Source organism: Cottoperca gobio, unplaced genomic scaffold (assembly GCF_900634415.1).
Source record: "Cottoperca gobio unplaced genomic scaffold, fCotGob3.1 fCotGob3_93arrow_ctg1, whole genome shotgun sequence".
Taxonomy (NCBI): Eukaryota; Metazoa; Chordata; class Actinopteri; order Perciformes; family Bovichtidae; genus Cottoperca; species Cottoperca gobio.
The window spans coordinates 69,318-82,290 of record NW_021167076.1 but is presented as its reverse complement, the minus strand read 5'-3'; the positions used below and the strand labels follow the sequence as shown (position 1 = coordinate 82,290).

General features: G+C 39.6%; 1 protein-coding gene across 1 annotated transcript in view; it reads left to right on the top strand.

The window, feature by feature from the left end:
• Positions 1 to 12,973, top strand: part of LOC115006300 (mucin-17-like) — a 41,034-nt gene that overhangs the window by 15,099 nt on the left and 12,962 nt on the right. The window contains exons 6-14 of the mRNA XM_029428447.1: positions 3,797 to 3,979; positions 5,082 to 5,174; positions 5,721 to 5,807; positions 7,136 to 7,169; positions 7,352 to 7,450; positions 8,074 to 8,175; positions 8,630 to 8,668; positions 11,052 to 11,071; positions 12,630 to 12,782. Coding sequence (XP_029284307.1) covers positions 3,797 to 3,979; positions 5,082 to 5,174; positions 5,721 to 5,807; positions 7,136 to 7,169; positions 7,352 to 7,450; positions 8,074 to 8,175; positions 8,630 to 8,668; positions 11,052 to 11,071; positions 12,630 to 12,782 — 810 coding nt within the window. The remainder of the gene's footprint in view (positions 1 to 3,796; positions 3,980 to 5,081; positions 5,175 to 5,720; positions 5,808 to 7,135; positions 7,170 to 7,351; positions 7,451 to 8,073; positions 8,176 to 8,629; positions 8,669 to 11,051; positions 11,072 to 12,629; positions 12,783 to 12,973) is intronic.

Below are 12,973 nucleotides of genomic sequence, written 5' to 3'. Positions count from 1 at the left end.
TTGAACTACTGATGATCTTAACTTGAACTACTAATGATCTTAACTTGAACTACTAATGATCTTAACTTGAACTATTAATGATCTTAACTTGAACTACTAATGATCTTAACTTGAACTACTAATGATCTTAACTTGAACTACTAATGATCTTAACTTGAACTACTAATGATCTTAACTTGAACTACTAATGATCTTAACTTGAACTACTAATGATCTTAACTTGAACTACTAATGATCTTAACTTGAACTACTAATGATCTTAACTTGAACTACTGATGATCTTAACTTGAACTACTGATGATCTTAACTTGAACTACTAATGATCTTAACTTGAACTACTAATGATCTTAACTTGAACTACTGATGATCTTAACTTGAACTACTTAATGATCTTAACTTGAACTACTAATGATCTTAACTTGAACTACTAATGATCTTAACTTGAACTACTAATGATCTTAACTTGAACTACTAATGATCTTAACTTGAACTACTAATGATCTTAACTTGAACTACTGATGATCTTAACTTACTACTTGACTTGAACTACTAATGATCTTAACTTGAACTACTAATGATCTTAACTTGAACTACTAATGATCTTAACTTGAACTACTGATGATCTTAACTTGAACTACTAATGATCTTAACTTGAACTACTGATGATCTTAACTTGAACTATTAATGATCTTAACTTGAACTACTAATGATCTTAACTTGAACTACTAATGATCTTAACTTGAACTACTAATGATCTTAACTTGAACTACTAATGATCTTAACTTGAACTACTAATGATCTTAACTTGAACTACTGATGATCTTAACTTGAACTACTGATGATCTTAACTTGAACTACTAATGATCTTAACTTGAACTATTAATGATCTTAACTTGAACTACTGATGATCTTAACTTGAACTACTAATGATCTTAACTTGAACTATTAATGATCTTAACTTGAACTACTGATGATCTTAACTTGAACTACTGATGATCTTAACTTGAACTAGTAATGATCTTAACTTGAACTACTAATGATCTTAACTTGAACTACTAATGATCTTAACTTGAACTACTAATGATCTTAACTTGAACTACTGATGATCTTAACTTGAACTACTGATGATCTTAACTTGAACTACTGATGATCTTAACTTAAACTACTGATGATCTTAACTTGAACTACTGATGATCTTAACTTGAACTACTGATGATCTTAACTTGAACTACTGATGATCTTAACTTGAACTACTAATGATCTTAACTTGAACTACTGATGATCTTAACTTGAACTACTGATGATCTTAACTTGAACTACTGATGATCTTAACTTGAACTACTAATGATCTTAACTTGAACTACTAATGATCTTAACTTGAACTACTAATGATCTTAACTTGAACTACTAATGATCTTAACTTGAACTACTGATGATCTTAACTTGAACTACTAATGATCTTAACTTGAACTACTAATGATCTTAACTTGAACTACTAATGATCTTAACTTGAACTACTATCTACTAGATTACATATAAAACAATCGGCAGCAAAACGTTTTGAATAAGTTCTTCCTGTGCTTAAAATGATCACGTGATTCATTTCCCGCCCTGCTATTGGTTGTCAGCAGATAGACCTTTGTGATACTAACATGATGCTTGAACATGTGGAGATAGACCTTTGTAGATCTCACTGACTCAGCAAATATGTACAAACTCTGCATAAAGTAGTGATGCAGATAGACCCTGTTCACTTTAAAGACGTTTGAGACATAGACCTCAAATCTGTCAGATAGACCTTGTTCACCCTCAGTTGACAAGATCACATTAACATGTTTGTTTTTTTAAATAAAAAGCTTTAAAACATGTTTTTCACTCTCTCGAATTAGAAGTGTAGAGGACCTCCGAAGGTGCCTTGAGGAACTCATGTTTTAATGAAGATTTAAGAGATATTTTCTCTAAAGATAAACATTTTAGTTTGTCTTTGTTCCATAAAGACAACAATTACATGAATAATTCGTAATTTCTGTAGAGAAATGCAGATATTCTTTGGTCCATATGGATAATGAGACTGAGCTTTAACGTTACCTTCAGGAACACAACTCACTAAATATATAACACCTGTTCTGCAGGAAGTCTCGATGACTTTTAGATAATAATTTAATCTGAAGGATTTCAAACTGAGAAAGGTTTTCAACAAATTTGAGTTTATGAAACCGTAAAAACTGAAAGCCAAACTTTCCCACGTTGTGAGGAGACGAGCAGCTGACAGACCTGCAGCTCCTCTCCTGGCTGGAGGTCAGCCGGTCGACCTTCAGGTGTCAAACTCTGCCACCGATGCATTCCTCAACTTCCCCCGATACGTGTTCACATCATGACTCACACAGGAACGTGTGTGTGTGTGTGTGTGTGTGTGTGTGTGTGTGTGTGTGTGTGTGTGTGTGTGTGTGTGTGTGTGAGAGACACTCTGTCATCTGCTTCAGTCTTAGTTCTGCAGCTTCTTTAACAGTTTTCTCTTTTGATCGTACTTTACACTGCAGGACCTGGAGCTCCTTTTATTGTAGCTTCTGTTGTGTTTTTATGTAAACGTGTTTTAATTAGTTCTTTCTGGATGTGATATGATGTGTTTTAATCGACTCTTTTTAACCACAGACAATAGAGACTATAGTATCAGAGTAAATATAGTATATAGAATAAACGTTCAACATTTGAAGACGCGCTCAACCAACCAATCCCGTGTCAGACCTTCCCACCCAAACAGTCTTACAAGGATCAGTTTGCATGTGCAGAGGTGTGAGACCAAATATACAAATGATAGTAAAACATGAATGAAAAACTCATGATCGGAGCTCGCCGCTCATGCACTGCTGCACCCTGCAAGACCTCGCCGGGTGAATATAAAGTTTTAAGGAACTCCCACCTCTTCCAGCTGGTTGAGTGAGGTCAAAGGTTGTCTCCACAGCTGGGGGGCGGCCTGTGGCTCAGCAGCTGACTCATTGACCAACAGATGTTTTCTGGAAAAAGCAGAGATACCCGGGTCGTGTGTTCAGGAAGAGTTTAGCAGCTCTGACATGAGTTTCATAAGTTTTATTTTTCACAGGAGCATCTTTCCTGTTTGTGTCTCAGTTTCCTGCAGAGAAGATATTGAATCAGAAACTGCAAACAGCAACAGCAGCACTCAGACAACCAATAATGTTAAAGTAATAAGTTATAAGTAATAATCTGAAGTCACACACGCCTGTTCTTCAGCGACACCTGAGATCGATTCTCAAGGGAATTCACCAAATTATTTCTAACTTTCTTGTAGGTCAAATAGAAAGTGACGAGTTGTCCTGAACAGACAGAAGAACATAAATCTGTTTCAGTATCACAGTTCAGCAGCTTCCTGCTCGTCCTGCAGGCGGAACATTATCTACACTTTTACATTTTATTCATGGGCCTTTTACAAGCACATAACTTCATATAAAAGTAATAATATTTCCTAACACAGCTGACAGAGGGAGTGCAACAGGCAGCCTTGTACTGCAAAACAGTTTGTGATCCTCCTGTTTCATAATCACAAACGTTCTCATGAACAGTCAGCTTTCATTAAGTTGAAATTAAAAATGTGCAACATATTTGTGCAGGTAGAGGAATACTAACGATACTACTACAAAGGTTCTCTGTAGAACCAGAACCTTTCTGTACATCATGTGAAGGTTCAGGCAGTAAAACCCTTCTTATTAAATACGTGCTGGCTCCACCTGGCTCATTGAATCAGGACCTTGACCTGCGACCTTTCCCTTCCTCCTCACAGGAAATTGAGTCCCTGCTGGTGAACTGGAGTGGGCCGGACCTCAGCGGGTTTGGAGAGCTGGTTCTGGAAGGTTCCTTCAAGGTCCACCGAGTGAAGAAGGAGAGAGCATTCTTCCTGTTCGACAAGATGCTGCTGATCGCCAAGAAGAGGCTGGAGCAGTTCGTCTACAGCACGCACATATTTGTAAGTTCGTCAACATTTATTTCTCTGGACCTTCTACTTCAGACCAACCTGCTGAGACTTCAGACCAACCTGATGTGACTTCAGACCAACCTGCTGAGACTTCAGACCAACCTGCTGTGACTTCAGACCAACCTGCTGAGACTTCAGACCAACCTGCTGTGACTTCAGACCAACCTGATGTGACTTCAGACCAACCTGCTGAGACTTCAGACCAACCTGATGTGACTTCAGACCAACCTGCTGAGACTTCAGACCAACCTGCTGAGACTTCAGACCAACCTGATGTGACTTCAGACCAACCTGCTGAGACTTCAGACCAACCTGCTGTGACTTCAGACCAACCTGCTGTGACTTCAGACCAACCTGCTGAGACTTCAGACCAACCTGCTGTGACTTCAGACCAACCTGCTGAGACTTCAGACCAACCTGCTGAGACTTCAGACCAACCTGCTGTGACTTCAGACCAACCTGCTGAGAGTTCAGACCAACCTGCTGGGACTTCAGACCAAACTGCTGAGACTTCAGACCAAACTGCTGAGAGTTCAGACCAACCTGCTGAGAGTTCAGACCAAACTGCTGAGACTTCAGACCAAACTGCTGAGAGTTCAGACCAACCTGCTGAGACTTCAGACCAAACTGCTGAGACTTCAGACCAAACTGCTGAGAGTTCAGACCAACCTGCTGAGAGTTTAGACCAACCTGCTGAGACTTCAGACCAAACTGCTGAGACTTCAGACCAAACTGCTGAGAGTTCAGACCAACCTGCTGCGAGTGCCGGACTTACACGCAAACCCTTTAATGGACAGTTAGACCAAGTTTCTCCACAAAGACTCACTTTTAATCTTGTTTACCAGAAGTGCTTAGACGTTTCTGGGAAATAAATCATTCAGCATGAAAAGAGCATAACAAATGACAAATCGACTAAAGAAATCTTATCAACTAAGAGCAAAATGATATTAAATTATATATTTTTATTGTCACATTATGGCTCTGACCCATGCAAAAGTAAAATTTCAAAATGCAGCTGCAGCTTTGGTGCAATGGATCACCTTCCTCATGAGCGTCTCTCACTTGTGTGTGTGTGTGTGTCTCTCTGCTGCAGTGTTGTAACCTGCTGCTGGTGGAGACTCTGAAGGACTCGTTGTGCTTCAAAGTGTCAGATCAGACGATTCCCAAACAGCAGCACATCGTCCAGGTGAGTGAAGCAAAAGTCACCTTAAAGTCATCCACGTGGACATCTGGGTCCAACTGCGATCTCTCCGAGGTCGTGAGACTGTCTGAGACTCCGGCATCAATCTTTTTGTTAGACGTGTCATAATTAGTTGGTGCTCTTTAATGCACCTTTAATGCACCTTTAATGCACCTTTAATGCACCTTTGATGCACCTTTGATGCACCTTTAATGCTTCTTTAATGCACCTTTAATGTACCTTTGATGCACCTTTAATGCTTCTTTAATGCACCTTTGATGCACCTTTGATGCACCTTTAATGCTTCTTTAATGCACCTTTAATGTACCTTTGATGCACCTTTAATGCTTCTTTAATGAACCTTTAATGCACCTTTAATGCACCTTTGATGCACCTTTAATGCTTCTTTAATGCACCTTTAATGTACCTTTGATGCACCTTTAATGCTTCTTTAATGAACCTTTAATGCACCTTTAATGCACCTTTGATGCACCTTTAATGCTTCTTTAATGCACCTTTAATGTACCTTTAATGCTTGTATTATTACTGCAGACAAAGAACCAGGAGGAGAAGAGGCTGTGGGTGCACTACCTCAAGAGACTGATTGTAGAAAACCATCCTGCTTCTCTTCCTCAGAAGGTAAGGAGGGGAGTAACGCTGGCCTGAAGGTGAGAGAAAAAGGATAAATATCCCTCCCTCACTTACCCCAAGCTCTAGTGGAGCTGCAGTGGGTGTACTGCGCAGTGTGAAAATGATCCGGGCGTTCCTGCAAAAGAGGAAGTGCTCAGTGAAACTTCCCAGAATAAATAAAGGTCATAAAAAGATATTAGAAGCAGAAATAAGAAGTAAATAGAAGCAGTGCAGTATCAGTGTCTGCCGGCAGTAAACCCTGAACAGTTGGTGGTGGTGACCAGTGTCTTCTGTTGTGCTCTGCTGCCACCTGCTGCTCACTCACTGCAAGGAAACATTTTCCTTAAAGAAGGGTTATGTTTGGAGAGAAAACCTCAAGACAAAACAAATAAACACTAAAAACATATTTATTTAGTATTATTTCTTAATGTAGTACTTTCTTAAACTCATACTTGTACCCACTCACGATCGTTTGTGTTGGAAACACAGAATCCCTCCATGATACCGCAGCGGTGCTCTGATCACACACACAGGACAAATGTGAAAACAGAAACACGTTGGAACATTTTGTACTCTTTGGAGACATGACGGAGGTTTTCTTGGTTGTTTCTCTGAATAAGTTCTTTACGTTTGTGCAAAAATAATGCACAACATGCTACGAAACAACCATCTGAACATCTTTCCTTTTTGTAAATCTCTTTTTGCATTTTGTGCACAAACAGACACAACGTTCCCTCAACATCTTTTTAATTAATGTTCTATGTTATATGTTTAATTGCCAGGATGTTAGTCAACAGACAGAACAAAGATTCTTCTTCTGTGGTTTCTGTGTGAAACATGAAGTGATTCTGGCTGTAAATGTTCTTCACTGACTGTCAGGTTCTTCTGCTGATGTAAAGGTTATATATATATATATATATATATATATATATATATATATATATATATATATATATATATATATATAACCTTTACAGCAGTGGAAGTTAATTAGCTAATGAAGGCCCCCTGATCCCTGTAGTGTTGCACATGGTGGCAATAAATTTACAATTTTCAGCCATAAATCTCCTTAAATTTAGACGATAAAACTAGAAAAGATGACGGTTTCTGGCCGGGCTCCTTCTCCCAGCAAGCCATAAATTACAACAGTAAAATGTCCCCAGAAACAGTATGAAACAGACTCACTGTCAGGAAAGCTCATTTTAAAATAGCAATTGATGTTATTTTTAGTGAAAGTTCCCGTCATATCGTGGGACATTTATCTTCTGTTTCTTATCCAGTCCAGAGTTTATATTATATGAACTTTATCAGTGACTCACAATTATCATTCTTTCCAGGCGAGGCAAGTCCTGGGAGACAACTTCTGCCAATGTGAGTTCTCACACACACACACACACACACACACACATCTCAGATAAGTAGTAAGTCAAATGTCAAATTTAGATGTTTTTTTCTCAAAATAACAAATATTTGCCAGTAAGCTGTAAAATAACATGTTTATGTTTATACACACACACACTACATATGGGATGACATCACTTCCTGTGTTGCAGCTCCTCAGTTCGACCAGGACAACCTTAAGAAGTCCTCCGCGTCGCCGCGATTGGACGACATCCACGGCTATCACAGAGGCAGACGGCAATCAGGTCAGGGTTAGTCGTCTTTTTACCTCCTGATTTAAATAAATACTTCATACAACAGACATACAAACACATTTTAATCTGGCAAAGTAGAACAAAATTAGAGGTTTTCTTATTAAGAAACGATAAAAACATGAGAACTGTCGACACATTCTCACACAAGTCGTCACGTACAGACGCTGCTCAGGAACCCGTTAGCTTCATTTTAACGTGCAGGGTTGTCTGACTTCAACACGTGGTTAACGTTACGTACGTGATATAAGATTACGTTACTTTGTAGTAAGGAAAAGATGGTTTGGGTTACACTAAGTATTTGTGTTACTTAACTTAAGTTCGCTGTGTACGTACAGTAAGTATGTTACGCTTCTATGTTACTTTACTCCCGTCATAACCACATCGGCCACTAGAGGCCGCCCTGCAGCGGCACAACTGACGCCGTGAACTGCAAATCCAAATGAGAAAGTAAAGGTCAGTTAAAGTCAGAGGAAAACGTTGTAGAAGAACGTTTTCTTCATGTTGCAGTCTTTGCTCTTGGATATGTGAGGATGCTGGTTCAGATTTCTATATAAAGTATAAAGGTTCCAGTCATTCAGCAGGTTTTGTAAAATGACTGAGGGTGTCTTCGCTCCCTCCAGAGCCTCCAGAGCTGCTGACCTACACGCCTGAGAAGTCCCGGAAGAGTCTGCCGCTGCTGCTGGACGGAAACCTGCCGTACAGACGCAGCCGGAGACGGTCAGGTAGACGGACGTCCTTTAAAACCCTCGAGTAGAGAGTCATCATCTCCCTGAGGACAGGCCTTCAGTCACTGCTCAGGGTTCACACAGTCCGCAGCCTATTTTATTCACGTCATGGTATCCAGATATTCAGCATGATACAAAGTTCATGAGTTTATGAATAAAGAAATAAAACCCAATTAATGTGGAAAATATGTGAGAAACCTCCTGGAGATATCCCTCCCCAGGACAGACATGTGGTGCAGAACAAACTGAGACATGAACGTGCACAAATGTGAAAATATATCAGGAGTCGCCAACAATAATAACAATAATAACAAATAAAATATGACTAATAATAATTTAATTAATAAAAACAACTCTAAGACATGAGACAGGTGGAGCGTCCTGTTCAGTGACTTATGTTGTTATTGTGTGACCATAACATTTATTAATCTTATTTGTGTTTCATCTGCAGCTCCGGCTAAAGACATCGAAGCAGCGTTTCATCCCAACGGTGAGAAAACAAACTGCTCAGTCTTTCCAATAGAAACACTTTCATTTATTATTATTATTTATATGGAGCATTCATAGAAACATCACAAACATAAGTGCACACTAATGTACTCAAAGGGTTATTCCTGATGTACTGACATTGTATTTTGAATACTAAATATCATTAAAGATATGCTGAAATACATTGAAGTGTACTTGACTGAAATATTCTGAGAAACCATTGAGATGTACTTAAATAATAAATACACTTAAATAAATGTGTTTCCACTAATGAGGTATACTACACTTATAATCTATATAATTATATTTAATAATTAAATATGCAAAATGTGTGGAAAATAAATGTTTGAATAGAATTGAGTAGAATTTGTAATGAAATGTAATATAATTAAAATACACGTTAAAAACAAAGTTAGTATTTTTAGTACTGATAAGTAAAAAGTTGTACTTAAGTATATTTAAGTACACTTAGTAGTTATTTAAATATCTTAATTAACCCTAATGATATGCCGTTAGCATACTAAGTACATTGTTAGTACACCAGAAATAGCAGACGCTTAGAACATTAATTATGCGCACACTAAGTATACTTAAATTCCGTTGACAAACTTTTAAAAACATTTTCTGTTTTACATATTTCTTCTTTTGCTGAAGTTGAAATAAAAGAAAGGTGAAGAGTGAATGGGTGGTGATGGGTAGTGGTCTGGTGGTACACCTTCCAAACCAGAAGGTTGTGTGTTCAACACCAGGCGCCACCAGTGTGCTCCTGAGCAGAGAGACTTAACCCTGAGCTCCAGGAGACTGTCCCTGTAGTGCAGGGGTCGGGAACCTACGGCTCGCGAGCCATATATGGCTCTTTTGATGACGCGATATGGCTCGCAAACAATTTTGAGCTGACATTTTTTAACATGATTAACAAGTAATAAACAATTATACTGTGTAATTTTAAAGTAAAACATTTAGCAGCGGATTTGTTTTTAGTTCTCCCCTCTCCTTTCCTCCGCTCTGTCTCTGACTGCACAGCGCACACATTTACACACGCGCGTGTGTGTGCGTGTGCGTGTGTGTGTAGGGGGCGGAGCCCTGCCCTTCGCGAAACAGCTGAGGAGAAACTGCGCAAAGCAAGCAGTAGACCTGGGGGGTCAAACTCAAGAGAGGGCCAACATTAAAAACATGGGACTACGTCGAGGGCCAAACACGGTCCACATTTATTGAACAGGATACACATCTTGGATAAAGTGCAAAAAGATATGGAACATATTTAAGTCAACTGCAAACGGATTGCTGAGCAGTTCAATTTAAATTTCTGAGCTGCAAAGTCGGCACATGCGCTCAGTGCATCAGCAGAATGCTGTCGGGAACACAGAGGTGCAGATGTTTGTCAGTGTTTGGAAACACGTAGTGACCAAAGTTTCCTTCTGCATCTGAGTCTCCCACAGGCAGCTCGGCATCATACATGTCCGTGATCACACGGCCCTGAAGCTGCAGGTTTAACAGTGAGATGCTTCGTTATGTCGCACAAACAGTCCAGCTCTCATCGTCCCAGAGATCTGTGGTGTTTCCCTTGCTTTCCAAAAACTTTCATTAATTCACACATTTAAATACTTCCTCAAATGTCTTTTCCCGTGGTTGTGCTATGCATTGATGCCAGTTATGACAGACATATGATATTTTCTCGCGGGCCGGATATAATAATAATAATAATAATAAAAATAATAAATTGTTTTTGTAAAGCGCCTTTCAAAACTAAAAGCGATCTCAAGGCGCTAAAAACTAACAAAAACAACACCAACAGACATAAGAGGTTAAATAGGTCATAATTGCCTTGAGTTTGACACCCGTGCAGTAAACACTGAAAGATGAGATAAATAACTTAAGCGTTTAGTTTATTTAATGAAAGAGCACCTGTTCAATGCAACACTGATACCGCTATTAGTACAGGAGACGTGTTATTCTTAAAAAATGCATGCATAAAGTTGCGTTCAAATTGATAAAATATATGGCTCTCAAGGAAATACATAAACAAATATTTGGCTTTTATGGCTCTCCCAGCCAAAAAGGTTCCCGACCCCTGCAGTAGTGAGTTCACTGTAAGTCGCTCTGGATAAGAGCGTCTGCTCAATGACCTGTAATAACTATCATAATGATGAGTGTTGTTTTAATTGTAACAGAACTTAATCGCTCAGCTCGACTTCTTGGCGTATTTACGATGTTTCTGTTAGTTTGGTATTTGGCGCAGCTCTGTAGACATTAAACATACATATTCAGTGTTGTTGTGTAAATGTTAAGTGGCTGCTAAACCTTCAACATTTCTGCTCTCTGCACCCACGTATCTCCTGTCACGCCCTTCTTCTCTTCTCTGCCGACTCTTTCCCACCAAACAGGGAATCCTGCAGCTTTGAAGGTAAGAGACTTTAATTGTCCCCTGACTTCACCTGAGTTCACAGAACAGGGAGAAGCCTGACGCTCACTTTTAATATGTATAATACTTCTTTATGTTTTTTAGTTATTTTAAATACCAAAAACAAATGTTACTAAAATTATATTCAACTAAACCTCAGCCAAGGACAAAGCTGCGTTCACAGGCTCCTCTGATGTTCCCATTTCTAGAGTTTGGAAGTCGTACTTCCGACTTTGCTTTGTTCATGAGCTTTAAGTCGTAATGTGGAAACAACATGGACGCTACAAAGATGTGTTGTAGGCCTATTTTATTTCTTGGAAAGTTTCCAGTAATTGTGTGACAACGAATATTAAAGGAAACGCATCAGGTGAGCCCTGAAATGTGTCAAAATGTTTCCCGACATTTCACATTACGATTTAAAGGGGCGTATTTTCCCAAACGCAAACTTATTTTTACGATACTTATGATACCAAGTAAATGCAGCACAAACGCCCAATCACACAACAGCTGTGTCTCAATTCAGGGGCTGCGTTTGTAGACCGATTACGTCACAGCGGCCGCGACAGGGCTGTCCCATTTCGGCAAGTCCTACAAATGCAGCCGACAATGCGGCCTTCTTTTGGAGGACACATCTGATGGATCCTTCATGGCCTCAGGTATCCCAAGATTCATTGCACGCCCAGAGAAGTTTTTCTCTGACGAAAAATGGCGCCCCTCGACCAAGCAGTAACGGCAAATGGATGCATAGTGGCAGAAGAGAAGAGAGCAGGGAGATGAGGAGGGCAGGGAGAGGATGGAGAGCAGGGAGATGAGGAGGACAGGGAGAGGATGGAGAGCAGGGAGAGGAGGAGAGCAGGGAGAGCAGGGAGAGGAGGAGGGTAGGGAGAGGATGGAGAGCAGGGAGATGAGGAGGGCAGGGAGAGGAGGAGAGCAGGGAGAGGATGGACAGACTCTTCTCCCTGCTGGAGAAACTTGTTGACAAATGAAATGTAAATTAATTGAAATAAATAATGTATATAATGATAATATATTGTGTATTTAATTTACTTTGTACATATGATTTATTAATTTGGAAAAGGGATTATTTCATTTAGAAAACTACCTATCAATGAATGGAAATGAATCATCGAACAAAGAAAATTATTGAATGATTATTATAAACAGAAAAATATTATAAAACAATATAACATTTTTCATGGAACATTTAGGTCCATGAAAACCAGGTCAATAGTTTTTCCGTAAGACAAACAGATGACAAATCGAAGACAAACTCTGCTTAGCGGAGATCATAACTGATCATAGACATGTGGAGCTTATGATTGTCACTCCCCAGTCTCTGCTGCCCCGAGCTTAGTGAATGTTTCGGGGGATTGAATGTGAAAAATCAACATAATGATCTTTACAAGAAGAGTTTATGGGCGGCACATAGGATATCATTTACAGAGGGAGATGCAGCTTCACTGAGGGACTGGATTGAGGACGTTAACGGGTTGGATATGATGAACTCCAGGAATGTGAAACAATGACCTTCTTTTCATGCTGTGGCTTGATGTTGTTTTAGCAGCAGGCGGGCAGTGAGGGCGAGCTGTGCCAGGCAGACAGTCTGGGCTCAGCAGGCAGCAGCAGCACGCTCGCGTCCTCAGTCATCGAGGTGGAGGCCGAGAGGTCCGACCCGGGCCTGACGCCACAGCTGCGAGCGAGCCGAGAGGACGAGGTACTTCACTGTGACAGGGATGTGATGGGATGTGACTTTGATTAGATTTTATTTGATTACACTTCAGCAAATAAGGCTGTATAGAGAAGTACGTTTGAAAATTGCACTCAATCTGTCTGTAAAACCTTGTATTGGAAATAGCAGTGCAGCAATAATATATAACAATATTGTTCAAATGAAATATTGATATG